A 27,894-nucleotide genomic window follows, 5' to 3' on the forward strand; every position below is an offset into this window, starting at 1 on the left:
CACCCAAGAACCCAGGAAATCAGATGCCTGCAACCTGAACTAAAGAAGGACTGCTGACCTACAAGCCGGAAGACGACAACTGCTTTGGCCGCAGCCCTACCAGTCTGTCTCCTGAGTTGAAAACCTGCAACCAGCGACGCATCCAACAGGGACCAGCGACCTCTGAAGCCTCAGACGACTGCCCTGACCCCCAGGACCAAGAAACACCTGTGAGCAGTGGCTCTGCTCACCAATCTGCAACAAACTTGCAACTTTTCTACAACTTTAAAGACTTCACTCTTCCTGCCGGAAGTGTGAGACTTCACACTATGCCCCCAATGGCCCGGCTCGAGATCCAGAGAACAAACACCAGAAGGAGGGCTCCCTGGCGACTGCAACCCTGTGAGTAGCCAGAGACAACCCCTCTGGACCCCTACAGCGACGCATGCAGAAAGAATCCAGAGGCAACCCGTGACTGCGACTGCCTGTAACAAAGGACCCGACTCCTGGACCAAGCACTGCACCTGCAGCCCCCAGGGCCAGAAGGAACCGAACCTCAGTGCAGGAGTCACCCCCAGGTGACCCTATGCCTAGCCCATGTGGTGGCTGGCCCGAGAAGCCCCTCCTATGCCTGCCTGCACCGCTAGAGTGACCCCCGGGTCCCTCCATTGATGTCTATCACAAACCCGACACCTGCTTTGCACACTGCACCCGGCCACCCCTGTGCTGCTGAGGGTGTGTGTTGTGTGCCTACTTGTGTACCCCCCAGGGCTCTACAAAACCCCCCTGGTCTGTCCGTCTGTCCCCCGAGGACGCGGGTACTTACCTGCTGGCAGACTGGAACCGGAGCACCCCTGTTCTCCATAGGCGCCTATGTGTTTTGGGCACCTCTTTGACCTCTACACCTGACCGGCCCTGAGCTATTGGTGTGGTAACTTTGGGGTTGCCCTGAACCCCCAACGGTGGGCAGCCTATGCCCAGGAACTGAGGCTTGTAAGTGTCTTACTTACCTCACAATCTAACCAATATTTATCTCCCCCAAGAACTGTTGATTTTTGCACTGTCTACTTTGAAAATAGCTTATTGCCATTTTAACAAACACTGTACATGATATTGCTTTAATTCAAAGTTCCTAATTACCTGTGTGGAGTACCTTGCATTTTATGTATTTACTTCAAATCTTGAACTTGTGGTTCTAAAAATAAACTAAGAAAATATATTTTTCTATATAAAAACTATTGGCCTGGAGTTAAGTCTGAGTGTATGTTCCTCATTAATTGTCTGTGTGTGTACAAAAAATGTTTAACACTACCCTCTGATAAGCCTACTGCTTGACCACACTACCACAAAATAGAGCATTAGAATTATCAAATTTTGCCACTATCTTACCTCTAAGGGGAACCCTTGGACTTTGTGCACACTATCTCTTACTTTGAGATAGTACATACAGAGCCAACTTCCTACACTGGACATTTCCCAAAAAGCCAAACATTCTCAGCCAAACGTGGCGTCTCAATGCCACCGTCGATGCGACCAATCTGCCTAGAGAGTCTGTCGTATCCAGTCCACAACAAATCAGCAACTTCGATGCATCCCTCCCATCTGTTACGGCTTGAAACAGGACAGCCTGGGCCTCCTCTGGAACTGCAGGCAGCACTTGCGCGACTGTATCCCAGAGTATGGCAATAGCAGCCCAAAAGGCATGCGGTGTTCACGGACCGCAGCAGTAGACTGTTGGAAGAAAACAACTTCTTCCCCAAATTATAAAGTCTTTTTGATTCCCTATCCGGGGGTGTGGCAGGGAATGCGCCAGATGAAGAAGAAGCCTGGATGACAAGGCTCTCAGGCGTGGGGTGTTTGGTCAGGAATTTCGGGTCTGACGGCGCAAGCCGATGGCGGGTGGCAAACGTCCTATTCACTGGAGCCCCTGTGCTGGGTCCGGACCAAGTACCCAAAAGGATGTCTGTCAGTGCTTCATTAAAGGGTAAAAGGGGCTCGGAAGAGGAAGACCCCAGCTGAAGCACGTCAGTTAGGATGTTAGGCCTAACCTCCACAGAAGGAAGCTCGAGTTCCAGGACTTCAGCCGCCCTTCTCACCACCACAGAGTAAGAAGCACCCTCCTCCGTAGCCACGCTAGGAGGAGAGATCATAACAGTGTCAGGGGAGGTGTCTAGACTACTGGCATCACCCGAATCCTGCACCCAGTCCATTTGGGGGTTAAGCTGGTATTCTAAAGGGTCCAGCGACCCCTCCATACTCTCCCCGTATCCATACCCAGAAGAATAAGGGTTTGGATCAACCCGGGGCCCAGGAGAGCCCATAGAGAATGGAATCGGCATTGTTACGGCTCTAGGTCGTCGGGTATGAGGATGGGATCGGCGTCGATTGTAGGCCCAACTGACGTCGGGAGCGTCAACGTCTGACCCGACACTGGGGAAGGTCACGTGGCACGATTGGCATTGGGATGGATCCGGAGGGGCCATCCTGAGGCGAAGCCAACGACTTTGAAACCGAGGGGACCCCAACCGACTCACCTGTGCCACAAGGCTCCGAAGGTGGATCGGACCGCCCAAAAATGAGGTGCATGGCCTCGTAAAATTCTTTAAGTTGGACGGGTTGGCTTGGGCTCCCGGGAATCGCAGAGCCGCCCCAGATAAATCCTCCATTGACAGAGGCCTAGAGCGTCGATGCTTTTCCAGCGTCGTATCATCCGATCGACGGGGTTAAGGTGAAGAACGCTTGTCCTTTGACTTCTTTTTGTGACCCGAATGTCCAGATGACTTGGAGGACGAAGAGTGGTAGTGACTCCACCGCCGGTCTCCAGACCTTCCTCTCGAACGGGATCGTGAGAGCCGTGGAGTCGCGTGTCGGGCCGCCATGAGCTTTAGGAGGAACCGCTCCCTCAAAGCCTTTGGGTTCATGGCCCGACACTCGGAGCACGACTTTGGGTCGGGATCGCGCTCCAAACACCATAAGCACACGAGGTGCAGATCTGTCACCGACATAGTTCGGTGCCAGGAGTCGCAGTGCTTGAATCCGGTCTTGCGGGACCATCCCTCGACGCATCCATGAACTCGTCAAAAATACGACAAAAATGTTGGTGTAGTCAAAAAATGACTGAGGTGGCTCTTCGGTTCTGCACGTAGGCTGGCGCGGAAAGAAAATAACTGACGTCAGCGCGCCAGGGTGGCGCGTACATACAAATACAACATCATCACAGCGAGCACAACGCCAATGACGCCTGCAGAGTCAACCAATGCCACCTGACGGCGCGCTGAGTTACTGCTCAAAGAAAAATCTCCAGATCCAGTCCGACGCCTGGGGAAGTTGAAAGGTAAGGAATCTGCAACTAGAAGTCTCTATCATATTTAACCTGTGCTCACCGCTGGTAGCTTGACAAAGAGCAGTCAGGTTAACCGAAGAGGCAATGTGTAAATTATTTGTGAAGACATCACAAAAAAACTTCACACCAGTTTAGAAAAATATGGAATAATATCAGATTAAACTTAGACCCACACAACAAAAATCCAATTACTTCTGCCATCCTGGCAGCACAGCAATCAGCAAGCAGTAGGCCAACACAGCAGAGCAAGTGGCCGAGAGGCAAAGTGGCAGTCCATCGTGGCAGCACGGCAATCAGCAGACCAATACAGCAGAACAAGTGGCAAAGTGGCAGTCTCTCCTGGTAGCAGAGCTCCTCTTCTTGACAGAGTGTGATTTGGCAGGATTTGGGGGTCCAGTACTTATACCAAAATGTGGATTTGAAGTAAGGGAACTTCAAAAGAGGCCTTTGAAAATCACAGGGTCCTTTCCCTTCCTTCCCTGACTCCAGACACTCTCCAAGGGGGTATGCAGCCCTTTGTGTGAGAAGAGGCACAGCCCTATTCAGGTGTAGGGGTCAGTCCCTTCCTTCCACCTAGCCCAGGAAGACCTATCAGCCAGGTGATTGCCCAGCAGGATACAAATGTCACACCCAAGCTTCCTTTGTGTGTGACTGTCTAGAGGGGATGCACAAAGCCCAAATGTCATTAACCCCAGATGTGTATTCAGAGAATGGCAGGCACAGAATGGTTAAAGTAAATAAAATGCCAACTTTCTAAAGGTGGCATTTTCAGACCTACAATTTAGAATCCAACTTCATCATAAGTTGTGATTTTAAATTGTGAGTCAAGAGACACCAAACTCCACATTTCTATCTCTTCCCATTTGGAAATTACACTTAAAAGATGCATTAAGGCAATTCCAATGTTAACCTATGGGAGAGATAGGCCTAGCAACAGTGAAAAAATTATTTCAGAGTGTTTCACCACCTGGGCATGTTAAACTAAAAAGTACATGCCCAACTTTTTTAAATACACTGCATTCTGCCCATGGGGCAAACCAGGGCCTACAGTAGGGGTGTCTAAGATGTAACAAAAAGGAAGGTTTGGGCCTGGCACTGTACACTTGCCAGGTCGAAATGGCAGTTTAAAACAATCAGGGCTGCAGGCCCACTAGCAGCATTTAATTTACAGGACATGGGCACACATTACTAGGGACTTACAAGTAAATTAAATATACCAAATGTGGATAAGCCAATGTTACCATGTTTAGAAAACCGAGCACCCGCACTTTAGCACTGGTTACCAGTGGTAAAGTGCACAGAATCCTCAAAGCCAACAAAATGCTAAAAAAAAAAAAAAAACAGGAGGTAAGAGGGCAAAAGGTTAGGAGAAACCACACCAAGAATGACAGGTGTGACACATGTAAATTGGCGGTGGTGACAAAGGGATCTGGTGGCAACTGGCAATATATATATATATATATATATATATATGGAAAATGTCACTTACCCAGTGTACATCTGTTCGTGGCATGAGTCGCTGCAGATTCCCATGCTGTGCACATCCCGCCATCTAGTGTTGGGCTCGGAGTGTTACAAGTTGTTTTTCTTCGAAGAAGTCTTTTCGAGTCACGAGATCGAGGGACTCCTCCCATTTCGGCTCCACTGCGCATGGGCGTCGACTCCATCTTAGATTGTTTTCCCCGCAGAGGGTGAGGTAGGAGTTGTGTATTATAGTAATAGTGCCCATGCAATGGAGTGAATATGTATGTACATAATGCAGTTTAAAGTGATATATTTACAAATTTACAAATGTTCAAGATTAACTTCGAAACGGCTACAGGCTCCCGGGGAGGCGCATGTGAATCTGCAGCGACTCATGCCACGAACAGATGTACACTGGGTAAGTGACATTTTCCGTTCGATGGCATGTGTAGCTACAGATACACATGCTGTGCATAGACTAGTAAGCAGTTATCTCCCCAAAAGCGGTGGTTCAGCCTGTAGGAGTTGAAGTTGTTTGAAACAAAGTTTTTATTACTGCTTGGCCTACTGTGGCTTGTTGTGCTGCTAACACATCAACGCAGTAGTGCTTGGTAAACGTATGAGGCGTAGACCATGTGGCTGGCTTACATATTTCAGTCATAGGAATATTTCCTAGAAAGGCCATGGTAGCACCTTTCTTTCTAGTCGAGTGTGCCTTTGGTGTAATAGGCAGTTCTCTTTTTGCTTTGCGATAGCAAGTTTGAATGCATTTAACTATCCATCTAGCAATGCCTTGTTTGGAAATTGGATTTCCTGCATGAGGTTTTTGGAAAGCAACAAATAATTGTTTTGTTTTCCGAATTTGTTTTGTTCTGTCAATGTAGTACATTAACGCTCTTTTGATGTCTAATGTATGTAGTGCTCTTTCAGCTACAGAATCTGGCTGTGGGAAAAACACTGGTAATTCTACTGTTTGATTCAAGTGGAACGGTGATATGACTTTTGGTAAAAATTTAGGATTTGTCCGTAGAACTACTTTATGCTTGTGTATTTGAATAAATGGTTCTTGTATGGTAAATGCTTGAATCTCACTTACTCTTCTTAGAGATGTGATGGCAATTAGAAATGCAACTTTCCATGTTAAGTATTGCATTTCACAAGAGTGCATGGGCTCAAAAGGTGGACCCATGAGTCGTGTTAAGACAATGTTGAGGTTCCATGAAGGAACTGGTGGTGTTCTTGGTGGTATAATTCTCTTTAGGCCTTCCATAAACGCTTTTATGACTGGTATCTTAAATAATGAAGTTGAGTGCGTAATTTGCAGGTAAGATGTATCTTAATGGAAGAAAAAGCTAGCTTTGACTTTTGCAAATGTAGTAAGTATCTTACGATGTCTTTGGCAAATGCGTGTAAGGGTTGAATTTGATTATTATGGCAGTAATAAACAAATCTTTTCCACTTATTTGCATAGCAATGTCTAGTGGTAGGTTTCCTAGCTTGTTTTATGACTTCCATACATTCCTGTGTGAGGTCTAAGTGTCCGAACTCTAGGACTTCAGGAGCCAAATTGCTAGATTCAGCAATGCTGGATTTGGGTGTCTGATCTGTTGTTTGTGTTGAGTTAACAGATCTGGTCTGTTTGGTAGTTTGACATGAGGCACTACTGAGAGGTCTAGTAGTGTTGTGTACCAAGGTTGTCTTGCCCAAGTTGGCGCTATTAGTATGAGTTTGAGTTTGTTTTGACTCAACTTGTTTATCAGATATGGAAGGAGTGGGAGAGGGGGAAAAGTGTATGCAAATATCCCTGACCAACTCATCCATAACGCATTGCCCTGAGACTGATCTTGTGGGTACCTGGATGCAAAGTTTCGGCATTTTGCGTTTTCCTTTGTTGCAAATAGATCTATTTGTGGTATTCCCCAACTTTGGAAGTAAGTGCTCAGTATTTGGGGGTGAATCTCCCATTCGTGGATCTGCTGGTGATCCCGAGAGAGATTGTCTGCTAACTGATTCTGAATCCCTGGAATAAATTGTGCTATTAGGCGAATGTGGTTGTGAATCGCCCAATGCCATATTCTCTGTGCCAGTAGAAACAACTGTGTTGAGTGTGTCCCTCCCTGTTTGTTTAGGTAATACATTGTTGTCATGTTGTCTGTTTTGACAAGAATGTGTTTGTGGCTTATTATGGGTTGAAATGCCTTTAGCGCTAGAAATACTGCCAGTAGTTCTAAGTGATTTATGTGAAACTGTTTTTGCTGAGTGTCCCATTGTCCCTGGATGCTGTGTTGATTGAGGTGTGCTCCCCACCCTATCATGGAGGCATCTGTCGTTATTACATATTGTGGCACTGGGTCTTGGAAAGGCCGCCCTTGGTTTAAATTTATATTGTTCCATCATTGAAGCGAGGTGTATGTTTGGCGGTCTATCAACACTAGATCTAGAAGTTGACCCTGTGCCTGTGACCATTGTGATGCTAGGCACTGTTGTAAGGGCCGCATGTGTAGTCTTGCGTTTGGGACAATGGCTATGCATGAGGACATCATGCCTAGGAGTTTCATCACCATTTTGACTTGTATTCTTTGTTTTGGACTCATGGCCTTTATTACATTGTGAAATGCCTGTACCCTTGGTGGGCTTGGAGTGGCAATCCCTTTTGCTGTGTTGATTGTCGCCCCTAAGTATTGCTGTGTTTGACACGGCTGAAGGTGTGACTTTGTGTAGTTGATTGAGAAACCTAGTTTGTGGAGGGTTTCTATGACATACTTTGTGTGTTGTGAACACCGTTCTAGCGTGTTGGTTTTGATTAACCAATCGTCTAGGTACGGGCACACATGTATTTGCTGCCTTCTGATATGTGCAGCTACGACTGCCAGGCATTTTGTAAAAACTCTTGGCGCAGTTGTTATTCCGACTGGCAACACCTTGAATTGGTAATGTACCCCCTGGAATACAAACCTTAAGTACTTTCTGTGTGAAGGATGTATCGGTGTGTGAAGGATGTATCGGTATATGGAAATATGCATCCTTTAGGTCTAGTGTTGTCATGTAGTCTTGTTGTTTGAGCAGTGGGATTACGTCCTGTAATGTCACCATGTGAAAGTGATCTGATTTGATGTAGGTATTTAATGTTCTGAGATCTAATATAGGTCTTAGAGTCTTGTCCTTTTTGGGTATGAGAAAGTACAGAGAGTAAACTCCTGTTCCTTTCTGTTGAATTGGTACTAATTCTATTGCTCCTTTTTGTAGCAACGCTTGGACCTCTAGTCCTAGAAGATCCATGTGTTCTTTTGACATATTGTGTGTTTTCGGTGGGACGTTTGGAGGGAATTTGAGAAATTCTATGCAATAACCATGCTGGATAATTGCTAGGACCGAAGTGTCTGTTGTTATTTCCTCCCAATGTTTGTAAAACTTGGTTAGTCTCCCCCCCACAGGTGTTATGTGTTGGGGATTTGTGACGTGGAAGTCACTGCTTGTTTTGAGGAGTTTTGGGACTTTAGAACTTCCCTCTATTTTTTGGGAATTGTCCCCCTCTATATTGCCCCCGAAAACTTCCCCATTGATATTGGCTTTGATAAGTGGGCCTTGCTTGTGAGGTTGTGGCTTCTGTGGGTTGACCTCGAAACCCCCCCCTAAATTGTATCTTGCAAAATGTGCCTCTGCTCTGTGGGGAGTAGAGTGCGCCCATGGCTTTTGCCGTATCAGTGTATTTTTTAAGTTTCTCAATAGCAGTGTCCACCTCCGGCCCAAACAACTGCTGTTCATTAAAAGGCATATTCATCACGTCTTGTTGTATTTCCGGCTTGAATCCTGACGTACACAACCATGCGTGTCTCCTTATTGTTACTGCAGTATTTACAGTCTTTGCAGCTGTATCTGCTGCATCCATTGCTGACCGTATCTGATTATTTGAGATACTTTGTCCTTCCTGCACCACTTGTTGTGCCCTTTTCTGGAACTCTTTGGGTAAGTGTTCTATGAAATGCTGCATTTTGTCCCAATGAGCTCTATCATATCTTGCCAGATGTGCTTGTGAGTTGGCAATGCGCCATTGGTTTGCTGCTTGTGCTGCAACCCTTTTCCCCGCAGCGTCGAATTTGCGACTCTCCTTGTCTGGAGGTGGAGCGTCTCCCGAGGTGTGAGAGTTTGCTCTCTTGCGAGCTGCCCCAACAACCACAGAGTCTGGTGTTAACTGCTGCGTAATATAAACAGGGTCCGTTGGTGGTGGCTTGTACTTCTTCTCCACCCTTGGAGTTATTGCCCTGCCTTTCACAGGATCCTGAAATATTTGTTTGGAGTGTTTTAGCATTCCAGGGAGCATAGGTAAGCTTTGGTATTGGCTATGAGTGGAGGATAGTGTATTAAACAAAAAGTCATCCTCAATCGGTTCTGCATGCAAGGTGACGTTATGAAAAGCAGCAGCCCTTGAGACCACCTGCGTTTAGGATGTACTGTCTTCAAGTGGCGACGGTCTCGCAGGGTAACAGTCTGGGCTGTTATCTGATACCGGGGCATCATAAAGGTCCCATGCGTCGGGATCATCCTGACTCATTGCAGTATGAGTCGGGGATTGCATCAATGGTGGAGTGGCTACCGGTAATGTGTGCATTGATGGTGGTGGAGATGGTGGTGGAGTTGTTTGTTTTGCCACCTTTGCCTGTGGCTGCTTGTCCTTTTCTTGAAAGGCAAGCCTTCTTTTCATTTTAATTGGGGGAAGAGTGCTTATCTTCCCTGTGTCCTTTTGAATGTGGAGCCTCCTTTGAGTGTAGTCTGGCTCCATTGATTCAAGTTCTTGTCCGAACTTATGTCCTTGCATTTGGGAGGACAACCCCGGTTCCTCTGTGTAGGAACCTGTTTTCGGTTCCGAGGCTGGGTGTTTCGGAATCTAAACCTTTTCGGTCGCCTTTTTGGGCTCTGACGAAACCTTCTTTATTTTCGGCGTCGTGGTGTCTCGGTGCCGACCCATTTCGGTGCCACTGTGTCAGTGCCGAATTTGCTTGGAGCCGCTGTCTCGGGCCCGAGATTGCTGTGTGCCGGTATCTCGACCGGAGTCGGATGACTTCGACACAAGCGTGCCCTTTTTCAGTGCCGATGATCGGTCACCTATTTTTTGGGTTAAGCCATGGCCTGTTGGCGGTGGCGTCCCCTGGGCTTTTGTGGTCTTCTCGTGAGTTTTATGTTTCGACGTCTTACTCACGGTTTTCGGCGTTTCTTCGGGCTCAAGCTCGTCTGAGTCCGACTCCTGAATGGAGAAGGTTTCTTCTTCCTCCTCAAAACGCCCTTGTCCTGTCGGCGCCGACGCCATCTGCAGTCTTCTCGCTCTTCGGTCTCTTAACGTCTTCCTCGACCGAAACGCTCGACAGGCTTCACAAGTATCTTCCTTGTGCTCTGGAAACAAACACAAGTTACAGACCAGATGCTGATCTGTATACGGATACTCGTTGTGACATTTTGGGCGGAATCGGAATGGGGCTGTTCCATCAGCCTTGAAGAGACACGTAGAGGGGCCAACCAGGACCCGAAAAAGGGGGAACTAAAAAAAACCCGAAGGGCCACCGGAGCTCTTCTAAAGTCGGTGTCGATCTGTTGTAACTAACCCGATACCGAACGCAAACAATACCGACGATTTTCCCGAGATTCTAACTAACTTTCTGACCCGAAACATGGAGCGAAAAGGAACACGTCCGAACCCGATGGCGGAAAAAAACCCAATCTAAGATGGAGTCGACGCCCATGCGCAATGGAGCCGAAATGGGAGGAGTCCCTCAATCTCGTGACTCGAAAAGACTTCTTCGAAGAAAAACAACTTGTAACACTCCAAGCCCAACACTAGATGGCGGGATGTGCACAGCATGTGTATCTGCAGCTACACATGCCATCGAACACATATATATATATATATATATATATACACACACACACACACACACACACACACACATACATATATAGGGTCTGATGGGGAGGGATAGTACTTTTTGCCAACCCTGGGAATTATGAACCTAGCCCTAAAAGGATACTTAAGTATATCTGTTGTGTGTCATAACATGCCCTTCAACATATTGGGATACTGTGTAGCCCCCTGGGTGTTTGAGAGTGTATTATAGAGGAAGTTCTCCTCCAGAGGCTTTTCATCTAATTCCACGCTGTGGAACACCACAGTTCTAGCTGCTCTACCTCCTGGTAGGAGGTGGTGTCATCAAGAGGAGAAGGGCATGCAGGGTATAAATCTGAGTCTGTGTTAGCAGGGGATAGGTATCATAGGCACCCCAGAGGTCAATTTGTGGTGGTGTCCCAAATGTATCCTGCTTCCCACCATACTCAGCAGTGTATGACTGAGGAGAAACTAGTGCTATATATCCAATGGATCTTCTTTACAGTGTGATGGAGAAGGTGAAGCTGGTGGTGGTGAAGGTGGTGTGGATGGTGGAAAAGGCAAAGGGCTGGTAGCCCTGTCCACTCTTTTCTTCTGTTTGAGAGGAACAGGCATATACAAAGCCTCTTGAAAAGTTAGCCTGTACTTAGGTAGTGGTGGAGGTGTCCGAGTGGAATCTTTTGCGAGGATGCATCGGCTGTGGGGCTGGATGCAGATCTGGTTTTGTCTGATGTCCAGCTGTTCTAGGAAAATATGTAAGACTGGCTCCACTGATGCTTTGGAACCGGACTTGGCGCTCAGCTTCAAAGATTTCGGCTCCGAACCTGAGTTTGTCTTTGGCATCAAAGTTCTGCTCAGCGGCGAGATGGTGGACATCGTCGTCAATGGTCAGCTCGGTATCGATGGCTGATGTTCCAGGGCCACAGTACTCAATGCCAAAGGCTTCGACTGAGGTTTTGCGGCTGAGCTAGAGGGTGGGGCGTCCAAACCAGTTGCTCGGAGCTCACCATGGCCAAAGGGCAGTAGTGGACCAAGGGCCTCTGAGTGTGGATCCAGAGGAGCTGAGTGTCTCTTGGAGGAATCTGGAGGATGTATGGGGGTAGGGGAGACTGTACTCACAGACTGCTGAGCCAGCTTAGCATTCTCCATTTACGGGTAAACTTCGAGGTTGGAGTCGTAATTGCCCTTGATGTAAAAGTCCTCTTCTTCAGCAGCCGGTGGTTGAGGGTGGCTTTATTCCTCTTCGATGTATTCTATTCCTCTTCGGTGTGGTCTATGACAAAGATATCTGGAATGTCGTTGATGGTTCTGCGCAACATTTCCAGGTGATACGCTTGATGGTCCTGAACAGTCTTTTTCCAGTGGAAAGAATTGCATGTGTCACAATCTACTTCCCTGTGCTCCGGTGACAAACACAGGTTATGGACCAGGCACTGGTCGGTGCGGGGATACTTCGCGTGGCAATGCGGGAAGTAACAGAATGGCATTTGTTTCAACAACAGTCGGAATTTCTTGAAAGACCGTGATAAGAGTCCAAAGAGGGCTCCGAAGGGCGATGCCCTACGAGGGTCGAGGTCGAACTTAAAATGAATTGATGTAGAGGAATCTCGATGCACAGGTGGGAAACACCACTGCAAACAACATCAACAAAGGAAAGGGATATGCGAAACAAAAGGCAAACCATGACTGGGTCAACAACGGAGCAAAGGCACACATGTCCGAACCAGATGGCAGAAGAAAAACAATCTAACAATGGAGTAGATGCTCATGCGAAAAGAGGAGTCACTAGACCTTGTGACTTGAAAGACTACTTTGAGGAAAAACAAACTGCACACACCCGGACCAAACACTAGATGGTAGGAGCATGCAAAGCATTTGTATCTACAGCTATGCATGCCTCGAACATAACTATATATACATACACACATACATATACACACACATACACAAACGTATAGCAACAAGTCAGCTGTAAGATCACAAACTTGCCTTTTTCATACTCATTTGGCCAACTTTAGTGAAAAGTGTGAATGAAAATATAACTGTTAGAGGAATCACCTCCTGTGTGATGTAAAGTAGTTAAACACAGTGAATCGTTTTAAAATGCCAGATATGGAGACTATTATTAAGTGCTTCAGTTGTCGGAATGAGTGATTCTCAAGGTGTTCCCAAAGGAGTACTGAATTTTTTTTACTGAGGCCAGAGTGGAATTAAGTTTCTGCAAAAAACAGTAATCTAATTCATTTTTGAGACTTTAGTGGCCAGACATTTTAACCTAATTTTGACGTTATGAATGAATAACTTACAATAATTTGATGGCGCTGGTTAGTTTTTCTAACTTAACTTTCAGGCCTAATTTCCAAATGGGATGATGATGTTTTCACACTAGTGATTTGTGAGTGAAAGTACTCCTAGCTTTCGAAGAAACTTAAGAATTCAATAGTTTCACACACTATCTGAAAAGGAAAGACTTGTATTGCATAGATTGAGGTATTTTATGATACAGTATAGGCAAAACTATATTTTTAGGCTGTGCATGGTGACGTTTCCCTTAAAATTACATTTTCCTCATTTAAAACTCCAAGTTTTTAAGACAGCTCATCAGCAAATACTTCTCAGGTGCAAAATACATAAAAAACAGATGAGTAAACATGTCTGGCAATTAGTCCTATAAAAAAATCTCTCTGCCTGGATGAGTTCAACAAGAATTCAACATACATCCAACAGAAAACTGCAGGCATTCTTCAATCTTTCTTAATCAAAATTGTAATCCAGGTCTGGCAGTACTCTTCAAAGTTCAAACAAACTCGATGACATATTCCGGGTATATTTGATTGGCATCAAAAATGACATATATTTTCTGATCGGAAGTAGAGTCCACACAACTGTCATACAAATTGACAATGCTGCCATCTTTCGAAGGAGGCCTTAGATAATTAGGATGTCCGACAGCAGATTCTCCAACTAGTACTCTTGCAAGGATCATGGTTTTCCACCACTTTGCGGCGCAGATTTTTTTCTGTGTTACTCCATGCACTTTTAAAGCGTCACCATTTTTTTCACGTTCTATGCAATAAGGGCTAGAATGCATGGCATTTGTTGCGAAATATGTCCCTTAAAAAGAAAGAAATTCTCAGTTATTTAAAAATCACATTAAAGATTTCAGACAGTTAAATAAAATACATATCTGTAAACTATATTTTGTGGAAGCACGTTTATTATAGCCTTCAATATAAAAAATTCAGGCCAATGTTTATGGACATCTTGCTCTTAATTTACTAGCAGTTTTATGTCGCTTATCTACACCATAAAGAGTATTAGGTAGCTTTACAAGGAAACGTTTGGATGACGATGCAACCAGCAGGATAACAGTGAAAGTAAGAACGCTCTTGGAGAACAATAGGAAAGCAACACAGTAATAAGGTAAACATGGGTGACAGAAAGAGCAGTTTCTGGGTGAGAAGGAACTGAAAGAGGTAGGATTTCAACTGTTTCTCAAATGTGAGAAGTGTGGGGGATAAGTTGTAATATGAAGAGACAGAGTTTCAAGCAAACATCTACAAGTGGCTACCAAACAACAATAGGAAGTCAGTCAACCAAGCCATCATCACCAGCAGACTTGACTGCAGGAATGCTCCCTACACAGGAATCACCAATCTCCTCACAAAAAGACTTCAGCCAGTCCAGAACGAGGCACCCAGGCTCCTCCTTAACCTCCCATAGTGGTCTCAGACCACCCCACCCCACCACACCCCACCCCAAACCTGAAGAAACGGTACTGGTTCCCAATAAGCATGCATAGTACACGCTTTTCACCGACACATACAAAGCACTACAAAACACAGGACCAGCTTACATGAACAGCCACAACATTTCCGCCAACCCTCCAGGACTCCACTCTGTCAAATTAAAAATAGCACACACCCCATGCATACACAAACGCAGGCTAAGGGGTTGCACCTTCTCATACATCACTCCTAAAGCATAGAACAACCTCCCAAACCACATCTGAGCCTCCTCCTCTCCTACTGTCTTCTGTAACAAGCTGAAGACCCAGCTCTTCAAGTAATCACCTCAAGGTTAGCCTCACACACCTGTGAAGTGCCAGGATACCCTCAAGAGTGACAGTGCGTTGTAAAAATACATGCAACATAAAATACTGGAGCAACAGAGATAAAGAGTTTCTGTTTAAGATATTTTAAAAGAAGGTTCTTTAAGCTGAGGGGATTTTAGCTCCTTAGATCTATTACGCCACTCAAAATGGCAAGGAATGTGATAACATGTGTGTATTTACTCAAATGTAATTCCTTTTATATGAAACAACTTGAATTTAACTTAATTGTTACTGGCAAAAGCAGGCAATGCAGATCTCCTGGAACCAGTTTGCGCGAGTTGGGCATCCTCTAAAACTGCATTAGATGCGTCAATTTTTTGGAGTGGATGAATAGGTTTGCCAATATAGCTACCTAGTTGATGCGAAGTCCAAGGTAAAATTTAATCATTTTACTGGGAGGAAAAGTGACTGAATGAAGCCTTCCTTCACCAGAACATACAATAATTGATTTCAATCTCAGCAGCAAATCAAACGGGGAAAAAATGAAAGAAAATAACCTCAGATTCTAGTCCTTAAAATGTTGCACATACGAATATACTATATGCCTGTGTTAACAATTCAAATATGTTTTTTTTTTATTTATGTCTCAAAGGTAGGGCAGGTAGGTCCTCACTTCTGGTTACTCTGTACTGAGCAAGGGGAACAGAATAAACTGCCACATTACTGGTAACATTACATTACCCCGTGCATTAATGTAAGGTCAGAAAAAAAGACAGCTGCCTTATTTTTTTTTGCATTTTCTTTTACGCTGCATCTCCAGAATTCTAAATACTGATAATGGCCTCGATGCTGTCAAGTTATAGAAACTGGTTTGGAATTAGCAATGGAAGACGGTACAGAGCCTTTTAATAAACAGGTTATGAAGCGCAACTAAGGATTAAGGAAAATCTCCCTGCAACAATAGCTTTCCAGCATAATTATGTCTCTCACATTCACAAACTTCCAAATACCAGCTACATCTGAGGGGGACCACTAGAAAAGGCTCCCAATATCTTTTTAAGGTATTTTCGGACCAGCTCGCCTGCCCCTTTTGGAGTCTTGAAGACTTCAAGAACGATAATGAGCTTCAATATTGGCCATAACGTATTTAGCAAAAATCCTGTTAAGAGGTTGGGAGGGCAGAAGAGAACAATACTTTCACTCTCCCAGCATCATTTCTCTTTTACACATACAACCGTAGGAGAGAACACAGCAGTATTCAATCAGGGAAAAAAACGACATGGAGGACGGTCCCAACAAGAAGACAACAAAAGACCCAAAATCTAGGATCTAGGTCATGCAAAATATTTCCTCGGAGGGCTGTTAACATACTATTATCACTAGCAAAATGATCCATTTGGCAAATTATACACAAAGAATTTACCATTTGATTAAAAAAACAATCGACCTTGGAACTAATGATCAGTGGTAAAGATGAGCACTGCTAACACGAAACTAAAAAAACAGTGGCGAAGATGGCATGAAAAGATAAAAGTAAAGATACTCACTTCAATAGATAAGAGTTACTTACCTGTAATCCTAGCACTGTTCCAAGAGAATCCTCATCACAGTCACAAGCACCCAATTGTCCCACCCATGCAGAGGGTCCCAGGGCACTTTGTCAAGTATATACAAAAAATTAACTTGTTAATTTGAACAAAAGAAAAGTGCACCCAAGTAGGCAACTGTTTTTGGAGCCTTAGAGCCTATGAAAGAGTAATAATGGCATAATTCAATTTATTTTTCATGAAAAGAAAGGTCTCTAATTAAATTAACTAGTTTCAACATTAAGAAAAGTAACTAGCAAGTATCATTTACAAATCTTTTTGAAAGGAAAAAAGGGAATGAAGGACGATGCCAACAGATATGCTGCACTAACCAAGGACTAAGATAACTGTTACTGTGCCTTTAAGGGCATCACCCTTCATCCAGGGTTCCATCATGCCTTAGAGGTGGCAGTGAGGTCAGTTTATTTCGACAGATTTAACAGGATCCGGGAAGAAAGCAATAAATGCTGTATTCTCTCTTGTCCGGAGAGGAAGAAGCATTGCTTATGATTGATGAGGATTCCCTCCAGAAGAGAACTAGGATTACAGATAAGTAACTTTTCCAGAGGATCCTCATCAATAGTCATAAACTCAGAATAGAATAGCAAGTCCAACCCTTTCAACACGGCAGAAAAGAATTAAAAACAACATACATCTTAACCCAAACAGACTTCTCAATGAAGCCTGTCTCATTACAGCATCTGCAGTGGAAATTGAATCTAAACAAGTAATTTATTTAATGTATGTATGGATGTCCACGTAGCAGCTTTACATAGCTCTAAAATAGGGGTGTTTCCTAAAGAGAGGCATGATAGATGACCTTACCCTATCAGAGTGTGCATAGAAGAAAAACCAAGGCACATCCCAAGAAGTTGTAATGCCTTTGGCTGTTGTATATGTTTTGGACTGCTGTCCATCTGAATAAGGATTTCTGTTTCCATCTTCGATTCTGGCTCCAAGATGTCAGCTTAGGCCACAGGCCATTGTTCTTATCCAAAGACAACACGAGGAATAAAACTGGAACATTACAACTTCTTGGGATGTGCCTTGGTTTTTCTTCTATGCACATTATAACTGTAACCCCATCGGGGTGACAGTTTACGCACTCTGTGGCTGGGTGCATACCATTTCGAGCACTCCCCCTATCGTTTCACGTCATCATGGACCTTGCAAATGAACACTAGCTTATATTTGGAAAGTGCGCTCTCTCCTGTACACAGCCACTTTTTGCCTATCAGAGTGTGCTTTAGGTCTTAAAGGGAGGATTATATATCGTGACAACTGGTAACAGTCTAATGCAAGAAAATATTAATCAGAAATTGACCGTTCCATTGTTAGCAAGACAGTTCTTACTGGACTATGATTGATAAGTACATGGTCTTATTGTCCAATACCCTTTGCCCTATCCAAATGGAACTTCAGAAGTTTTTAAAAAAACATATAAAGAGAAAAGCACACTCACTGCTGGATTTTAATGGTTTGGAAAGAATGTTGGTAAAGAAATTGTTTGATTTTCATGGATACCACTCTGTTCCTATGAAAACCATATAGGGTTCTGGTGAACTGAGAACTTAAATCTCACTTACTCTACCGACATAAGTGATAGCCACCAAGAAAGCAGCCTTCCATGTCAAATGCTGCAAAGCAAGCCTTGTGTATCTGCTAAAAAAAGAAGAGAAGTGATTCTGGTGAGAAGAAATAAAAAATACATCTTTCACTAGGGGCATTCTAAATAAACATGTGTGCAAAGGACATTTCCTGTGGATGCTGAAAGGTGCACCTTTATTGATGTAAAACAAAGCCCAGACATCGGAAGAAGTAAAAGGTATGGAATTTGAAATTGCATCCGACAGTTGTGAGGAAGATTTAGATGACCACAGGGCTAGACTGATAAGCTCAATGATAATAGGTATGGTGCAAGATCTGGCCACCAAACTTGTACAGGAGGTGTTTTGGAAGAGGAATAGGACATAATGATATTAATGAGGGGCTAGTTTGCCTAAGAAGAGGGTAAATGTTTCCTCAAATCAGTGAAGATTCCTAACAAGAAGAAATCAGATTACATATTTAGCAACCTCTCCATCACAGGAATTTTACTATTTTTAAACACTGATCCATAGTAAGTAAGTCTTTATTGCTTTTAGTACAAACACAATTTAATGGAATCCAGGAACAATGTTTAGTCTAAAATCTCAACCTTACTATTTGATGGAGATCTCTATTTAATCCTTACTGTGGTATTTTTGCTTTATAATGACTGTAGGAGGCTGGCCTGGTTTGTAGTGAGTACCAAGGGGTACTTACACTCTGCACCAGGTCCAGGTATCCCTTATTAGTGTAGAAGAGGTGTCTAGCAGCTTTGGCTGATAGAAAAGGGTAGCTTAGCAGAGCAGCTTAGGCTGAACTAGGAGACATGCAAAGCTCCCACTATACCACTAGTGTCATATGCACAATATCATAAGAAAACACAATACACAGATATACTAAAAATAAAGGTACTTTATTTTTATGACAATATGCCAAAAGTATCTCAGTGAGTACCGTCAGTATGAGGATAGCAAATATACACAAGATATATGTACACAATACCAAAAATATGCAGTAATAGCAATAGAAAGCAATGCAAGCAATGTACAGTCACAATAGATTGCAATGAGAGCACATAGGTATAGGGGCAACACAAACCATATACTCTAGAAGTGGAAAGCGAAACACGAATGGACCCCAAACCTATGTGGGCTTGTAGAGGGTCGCTGGGACTGTAAGAAAACAGTGAGGGTTAGAAAAATAGCCTGAAAAGTAGGTGTAAAGTGCACCTAAGTTCCCCAGAGAGCACAGAAGTCATGATAGGGGAATTCTGCAAGGAAGACCAACACCAGCAATGCAACAACAATGGATTTCCAGACGAGAGTACCTGTGGAACAAGGGGACCAAGTCCAAGAGTCACACTCAAGTCGTGAGTGGGCAGATGCCCAAGAAATGCCAGCTGAGGGTGCAAAGAAGCTGCCACCAGATGGTAGAAGCTGTGGATTCTGCAAGAACGAAGAGGACTAGGAACTTTCCCTTTGGAGGATGGATGTCCCACATCGTGAAGAAGCTTGCAGAGGTGTTTCCGTCCAGAAAGACCGCAAACAAGCCTTGCTAGCTGCAAGGGTCGCGGATTTTTGGATGCTGCTGTGGCCCAGGAGGGACCCGGATGTCGCCAATTGTGTGAGGAGACAGAAGGGGCGCCCAGCAAGAAAAGGAGCCCACTCAGAAGCAAGCAGCACCCGCAGAAGTGCCGGAACAGGCACTATGAAGAGGAGTGAACCGGAGCTCACTCGAAGTCACAAAAGAAGGTCCCACGACGTCTGAGGACAACTCAGGAGGTCGTGCACTGCAGGTTAGAATGTCGGGGACCCAGGCTTGGCTGTGCACAAAGGAAATCCTGCAAGAGTGCACAGGAGCCGGAGCAGCTGCAAATCACGCGGTACCCAGCAATGCAGTCTAGCGTGGTGAGGCAAGGACTTACCTCCACCAAACTTGGACTGAAGAGTCACTGGACTGTGGGAGTCACTTGGACAGAGTTGCTGAGTTCCAGGGACCACGCTCTTCGTGCTGAGAGGGGACCCAGAGGACCAGTGATGCAGTCTTTTGGTGTCTGCAGTTGCAGGGGGAAGATTCCGTCGACCCACAGGAGATTTCTTCTGAGCTTCTAGTGCAGAGAGGAGGCAGACTACCCCCACAGCATGCACCACCAGGAAAGCAGATGAGAAGGCGGCTGGATCAGCGATACAAGGTTGCAGTAGTCGTCTTAGCTACTTTGTTGCAGTTTTGCAGGCGTCCAGAGCAGTCAGCGGTCGATTCCTTGGCAGAAGGTGAAGAGAGAGATGCAGAGGAACTCTGATGAGCTCTTGCATTCGTTATCTGAAGTATTCCCCAAAGCAGAGACCCTAAATACCCAGAAAAGGAGGTTTGGCTACTTAGGAAGGAGGATAGGCTAGCAACACAGGTAAGAGCCTATCAGAAGGAGTCTCTGACATCACCTGCTGGCACTGGCCACTCAGAGCAGTCCAGTGTGCCAGCAGCACCTCTGTTTCCAAGATGGCAGAGGTCTGGAGCACACTGGAGGAGCTCTGGCCACCTCCCAGGGGAGGTGCAGGTCAGGGGAGTGGTCACTCCCCTTTCCTTTGTCCAGTTTCACGCCAGAGCAGGGCAGGGGGATCCCTGAACCAGTGTAGACTGGCTTATGCAGAGATGGGCACCATCTGTGCCCATCAAAGCATTTCCAGAGGCTGGGGGAGGCTACTCCTCCCCAGCCCTGACACCTTTTTCCAAAGGGAGAGGGTGTAACACCCTCTCTCTGAGGAAGTCCTTTGTTCTGCCTTCCTGGGACAAGCCTGGCTGGACCCCAGGAGGGCAGAAACCTGTCTGAGGGGTTGGCAGCAGCAGCAGCTGCAGTGAAACCCCGGGAAAGGTAGTTTGGCAGTACCCGGGTCTGTGCTAGAGACTCGGGGGTCATGGAATTGTCTCCCCAATGCCAGAATGACATTGGGGTGACAATTTCATGATCTTAGACATGTAACATGACCATGTTCGGAGTTACCATTGTGACGCTATACATATGTGGTGACATATGTATAGTGCACACGTGTAATGGTGTCCCCGCACTCACAAAGTCCGGGGAATTTGCCCTGAACAATGTGGGGGCACCTTGGCTAGTGCCAGGGTGCCCACACACTAAGTAACTTAGCACCCAACCTTTACCAGGTAAAGGTTAGACATATAGGTGACTTATAAGTTACTTAAGTGCAGTGGTAAATGGCTGTGAAATAACGTGGACGTTATTTCACTTAGGCTGCAATGGCAGGCCTGTGTAAGAATTGTCTTAGCTCCCTATGGGTGGCAAAAGAAATGCTGCAGCCCATAGGGATCTCCTGGAACCCCAATACCCTGGGTACCTCAGTACCATATACTAGGGAATTATGAGGGCGTTCCAGTATGCCAATGTAAATTGGTGAAATTGGTCACTAGCCTGTTAGTGACAATTTGGAAAGAAATGAGAGAGCATAACCACTGAGGTTCTGGTTAGCAGAGCCTCAGTGGGACAGTTAGTCATCACACAGGTAACACTTACAGGGCACACTTATGAGCACTGGGGCCCCGGCTGGCAGGGTACAATTAACACATAAAACTAAAACAACATATATACAGTGAAATATGGGGGTAACACGCCAGGCAAGATGGTACTTTCCTACAATGACCTCTCGCCAGCCATGCAGAGAGAATAGGTAATGATCTTATATCCCAATCATTCCGAGCAGGTGCTGTGTGTGGAGATGGGTAACAGTGGAAACAAGCTTGAACAGTAGAAGTTTTTTCGGACAAACTTTGCTTCCTGAAAAGCTTCCACGCATAAAATAAGATTGTGAGAGCGATAGTGCACAAGTGCACCCCGTGATTTTTGGCTTCGAGGAAAGAGTTGACAATGGAGCTAGTTAGGTTAAGAGAGCAAAGAATAATTGAGGCTATTGAGGCGTATAAATGGTTAGCGCCTACAGTTCTGGCCCATAAGATTGGTGGGGCTTTGAATATGTGTGCTCCTTTGTGAGACTTGTATAAGAACATTTGGATTGATCCCCACCCACTTCCAATTAATAACATTTTGTGTACATTTAAGAAGGCACAAGTATTCCTCGTCCCTGACTTGTCCTCTGCATACGATCGGATTGCTTTAGAGGAAGAATCAAAGTATTTAACTTTGCTTATAATACAAGAGGGAGCATACAGATTTTGTCTAATGTCATATGGACTGGACTCTACGTCTACAGTGTTTCAAAGGGCAATGCACATATGGTTGGGGAAAATAATGAATGCTACCTATTCCCAGGATAACATCCTAGTTTATAGGAAACATTGTGCTGAACATGATAATACTTTGAGAGAAGTGTCGGACATTCCCAGGGAAAATAATCTTGCTATCAAAGCCAGCAAATGTCACATTGATATGGCTGAGGTTGATTATTTGAGTTACCACTTTGATTGTAATGGCATAAGACAGAAAGCCAGTTTGGTGAAGGCGATAGAGGGTGCACCGAGCACCAAGGACAAGGAACAACTTCAATATTTCCTGGGCATGGCTGAATATTATGCCAAGTTTATTGGTAAGTTTTCTGATAAAACTAGAAACACAATTTAGCTTTTGAAAAACAATGTTAAGTATGAGTGGTATGTAAAAACAAATTCAATAAGTTAAAATGTGAAACTGCTGCCGTCCCCATGTCACAAACCAGTTGATACCCAATGGCCTACGAACATAATGACTGATGAGAGTAATTATGGCTTAGATGCAGGGTTAATGCACGTTAACACAATAGGCCTGGGCGGAACTCGCAGAGTTTTGCTCCCAGGAATTCTGCAGAGTTCCAAAAACACTCCACAGAATTCTGCGAACAAGCAGAATAATGCTTGGCTGCTTATTCATGCTGCTTTTTCAGGTGAGCAGTGCGTCCTGTGCTGAAAAATCAGAGAGAACGGCATCAAGTGGTCTGCATGGTTACGCCTATTTAGTTTTACCTGCTTTCTGTCCTCTCTGTGTGCATGGTGATTGGCCTTCTTTTTCATTCTACTTTAATACCTTTCAATCCTCCCCCTATCCCACTCATCCACCCTTAGTTAACTTTTTTTTTTTATCATCGTGTGTCTTTCTGTAACTTTCTTTTTGTATTTTTGGAGCATTTTTTACTTTTTGAACTTTTTATTTGATTCCCCTTTCTTCCTTGTGTTCTACTTCCTTCAGTTCTTCCTTTCTTTCTGCTTTGCTATTTTATTTTTTTCCCCACCCCAGCGCCATGTCTGAGCAGGCAGCAAGCAGCAGTGCCAGTATGGCGGCAACAAGCCACCCACCTTAGGGAGTCACAGGTGCAGCTCTTCCCCATTTATTTTTCCCCAGAGGTGGCCACCCTTATCTTTTTTTGTTCAGTGCCACCTCCCCTCCATGCTGGCAACAAGTGGCACGCTTGGGAGAGGGTACGCCCTGCAGGAGCATCGGCTGCTGTGGGGGAGAGTGCTCAGGTGAATGTGCTGTAGCACTGGGGTACAGCTCGACCTGCTGGGTGTCGAGGTTACAGAGCTTGCTTAGTAATTATTAATTTCTTGTTTTCTAAAAAATTTATTTTTTTTCCATATAGCATGCTGCTCACACTCAAAGGTAATTTAAGTTTACGTTATGAATAATATATGATTCAGCTTGAACTAGCCAGGTGCTCGGCGCTACCTACTTATAGGTGCTTGCTTAGGCTAATTATTTAAGAAGTCATGCCGACTCCTCTGTCCTGCCATTCAGATAGTGGTAGTATATGAGTGAGTTAGCGTTCTCTTCCTCACTCTTGCCAGGGTAACGGAGATACACAGCTCAGATAACCTCTGCTCACCTCCTTGGTAGCTTGGCACAAGCAGTCAGGCTTATCTCGGAGGCAATGTGTAAAGTATTTGTACAAACACACAGTAACAGTGAAAACACCACAAAAAGACTCCACACCAGTTTAGAAGAAAAGCCAATATTACAAGACCAAAACAACAAAAATCCAAAATACACAAGCAAAAATATAAATATTTTAAGTAAAAAGAGTCTTAATCCATAGAAATCAATGGATGCGTTGTTTTAGCACAAAGTACCTGGTATGTGTCAAAAATAAAGCCACATGGGTGAGCGGGCTTTGGAAAGGCAATCGATGCATCGATTCCTTACTCGTATGTGAGGCTGTGCATCAATTCTTTCTCTGATGCGCAAGTGATGCATCAATACTTCCCTCGCAGGGAAGGGATGCGTTGATTTCTGGACAAGCAGCCTCAGTTCCATGCGGTGATGTTGGAGATTTTGGTGCCCAGGATTGGTACGTGGAACCTGTTCTCATGTTGAGAATAGGTGGAGCACAAATTCTCCAGCAGCGATGTAGGCGCTGCGTCAAACTTTGAGCCACTGGACAGGCGCTGTGTCGATTTTTCTGACAAGCACATATTTTACTCTGCAGGGTACCAGCTTCCATTTCTAAGTGCCAAAGGACTGGATTTGGCACCACTTAGCAAGTCAGAACTCTGCAGAAGAGCCCAGGCACTGGCAGGTGAAGTCTTTGATGTCCCTGAGACTTCAGCACAGGAACAAGTTCAGTCCAAGCCCTTGGAGAAACTTGACAAGCAGGATTTCAGAAAACAAAGTCCAGTACTTTCCTTCTTAAGGCTGAAGCAGCAGGCCAGCACAGCAAGGCAGCTCCTCCTCAAGCATCACACTCTTCTCCTTGGCACAGGGTCCTCTTGATCCAGAAGTAATCTAAAAATCTGGGGTTTTGGGTCCACTACTTATACTCATTTCTGCCTTTGAAGTAGGCAAACTTCAAAAGGAAAATCTTTGTAGTGCACAGAATCCTGACTTCCTTGCTCTGCCCCAGACACACACCAGGGAGTTAGAGACTGTATTGAGAGAGGACCGGTGCAGCCTTTTCATGTGCAGTTGATAGCTCCTCCATCCCACTATAGTTCAGGAAGATTCATCAGGATATGCAGCAAACACCTCAGCTCCTTTTGTGTCACTTTCTAGCATGAATTCACAAACAGCCCAACTGTCACTCTGACCCAGACATGTATTCAGTAGCCAAGCAGAGACACATAATGGTTAAGCAAGTAAATGCCCACTTTCTAAAAAAGGCATTTTCAAACGTACAATCTAAAAACCAACTTTATCAAAAGATGTATTTTTAAATTGCGAGTTCAGAGACCCCCAAACTCCACACCTCTTTCAGCTCCCAATGGGAAACTGCACTTAAAAGATATTTAAATGCAACCCCCTTGTTAACCTATGGGAGAGATGGGCCTTGCAATAGTGAAAAACTAGTTTGGCAGTTGATTTCACAATCAGGACATGTAAAACACAACAGTACATGTTCTACCTTGTAAATACACTGCACCCTGCCCAAGGGGCTATCTTGAGCCTATCTTAGGGCATTTCAATGACTCTGCGTCATCATATTTCTGCCCCTCTATTACGAAAGGATTTTGGTTGGCTTGACTACCTGGCTATATGAACATTGTCAACCAACAAAACTCCCAAAGTGATAGTTTTGATAGAAGATACTGCTAACCAAACTGTAGTGAGCTATTGAGGTTGTACTTTGTTAAAAAAATAACTATTATTATTTAGGAAGTGAATCTTGCATCTAAAATGTGCCATTTTTTTCCAGCTGGACAGACCACCAGTTGGCAGTGTCAGCAGCCCCAGGGCATTCCAGAAGGTGATTGGAGGGGAAGGTCCCAGTGGCGACAGAGACGGTTGGTGGTAAGTCACATTGCTTGCTTATTGATAAAGTAAGTATACTGTATTTGTTAAGCGAGGCAGATATCCCACCAGGGGCCATCATTATTCATCACCTCCTTCCCCATGGCATTTCACCACCTGTGACATAACCCCAGCATGGTTCAATTTGGAAATGCAATTTTGGCTGTGCAGTGTGCATCTGCTTCAATTTATGCAGCACTACTAAGTTTTCAATGCATTACAAATTGAAAACAATATATGTTTCCCACTGCCCACTCGTCACCGCCTACTAGTACCTCACTCCATTATTCTTTCCTAAGTTAGACCTTTCGTCATTTGTCAACTATACTGACTGACTAAGCTAAAGCTTAGCACATGATGATCAGTGACACCCCAGTCTTCTATAGCAAAACATCTACCTAGCCTAATCCCTTTATCTTAACCCTGCAGTAGAAAAACTTTGCTTACTGAAGTAAAGGTATTTGTTGAAAATAATTTGTGGAGCAGGGCAAGGCCACGGAGTAAAGTGTGACTATGTACCTGATTTAGAGTTTGGCAGATGGGGTACTCTGTGACAAACAAAATCTACATCCTGTTCCTTTCCCTGTACTGCAGTGCATCTTTTTTTCCACTGTCTACTTAAATCAGACAGGATAACCGTGTTTTATACATGACGTGCAACGTCATATTATTGTCACTCACCTGCCTCTTTGGAGTCATGGTAGAATTGAAAGGGAGACGGAGAAGAGCAGGGCCATTGGAATTAAAGTGAGAAAATAAATTGTTCATTACAGCTGCCCCAGCTGCAGACTGCAGCAAAGTAGTACTCAATGTTAGCATGCCTCCACTGATATTGCACAACAAGAATAATTGTGCTGCACAATGCCTTACTCATTAACAAGAGGTAATTTTTTTAATACATTTTATTTATTTATTTTTTACGCAGTCTTTTTTTTTTTTTTAAACTACGAAATCCTTTGAAAGGAAAAATAACACTTAGTTTTAATGTGGTGGTATTTCTGGCTTAATTCTTTGCAGGCAGTTTGTGCTTTTATTTGATGCATGTGTGGGGAAAATGTGGCCCATGACTAATCAATCAAGGCAGGAGATATCAATAGATTGAGGCCATCCGGGCTGAATACTGTCAGCTGGAGGCAGAGGCATCTGCCACTCCCCCTTGCCCCGGTACTTCTAGCCAGCCGCACACAGCTCCATTCCGGCCACACCAGCGACAGCTGCGATCCACCAGTGTTGCCCCCACCTTCCCCAAGACCACTTCCATTGCTGCATGTTATGCAAACTGGTGCTGCTTTGGCAAGAGGTGAAAAGCCTTTACTGCCATACTGATGATGACCTCTAATGCCTTTTTTTAGGGTCGAGCCTGCGTCGCATGCGCTTGTGCATGCATTTCGCTAAGCAAGACGCTTTAGGAATTAAAAAAGGCTCAGAGCCCCGTCCACGTCACATCAGTGTCTTTCATTGGTTCTTGGGCTGGCCTGTTAGAATCTGCTTGATTTCATTAGTGGAAGGCACGCATACGTCATGCCTTTTCCGGTGGTTAACCCTCCTCGAGCACATCGACCAAGTACAGAAAACATACGAGGCTCGCTCTTTTCCTTCCGATTCGTGGACTACTTTTTCTCTATTTTCGCAGCACGGTCTAGCATGGCAAAAGTCGAGCGCTTTGCATAATATCGACCCTGTTGCACATTTAATTGCACTTTTTACGGTTACGTACATAATTACACTTTTGCCGATAGGTTTCATTACGAGTTAAACGTCCGGTTAGGAGTTTACAAAGCTATTAGCTCTAAAACGAGCAAACGCGAGACCCGTTGCACTGCAAATGCTTGTTATTATTTGCTTTGGTGGAAGGGACTTTTATTGTGGGTGGAAATTCAGAAGGGCAGTTGGGGCATTTTTGGACTTTGTTGAACATTGGTTGAGGTGATATTTGTTTGGGGGGAGGGGCAAAACTTGTAGGTGGAAAGGGTGCTTTTCAATATTGTTAAAAAAAAATGAAAGTGAAATTGTTTGTGGTGGAAATGCGGGTTCTGTGTTTTACTTTGCACAGCTGCCTTTCAGCTCAAATATTTTTTAATCCACTTATCAAAGCGTATACCACTTAGTTAGTCCCTTGCCCTACTACCCTCTGTAACTATTATTGTCTACTAGGGACATATGCCTATTCATATACTGCCTACAACAACCTATTTTAAAAATCTTAATCTTCAGAAGGTTAGTTGCTAAATAAACTTGTTCACTTCACTCCATAGTTCTCTTATCTGAATATATAAAACAATG

At 44.5% G+C, this 27,894-nt stretch overlaps 1 protein-coding gene across 7 annotated transcripts in view; it reads right to left on the minus strand.

Annotated features, from left to right (window-relative positions):
• Nucleotides 1-13,118: 13,118 nt before the first annotated feature.
• Nucleotides 13,119-27,894, minus strand: part of PARP11 (poly(ADP-ribose) polymerase family member 11) — a 156,424-nt gene continuing 141,648 nt past the window's right edge. For all 7 annotated transcript variants that reach the window (XM_069228404.1, XM_069228400.1, XM_069228402.1 and 4 more), the window contains one exon: nucleotides 13,119-13,775. In XM_069228404.1, the coding sequence (XP_069084505.1) occupies nucleotides 13,459-13,775 (317 nt within the window). In that variant the 3' untranslated portion in view covers nucleotides 13,119-13,458. The remainder of the gene's footprint in view (nucleotides 13,776-27,894) is intronic.

The sequence above is a fragment of the Pleurodeles waltl genome, chromosome 4_1 (genome assembly GCF_031143425.1).
Source record: "Pleurodeles waltl isolate 20211129_DDA chromosome 4_1, aPleWal1.hap1.20221129, whole genome shotgun sequence".
NCBI lineage: Eukaryota > Metazoa > Chordata > Amphibia > Caudata > Salamandridae > Pleurodeles > Pleurodeles waltl.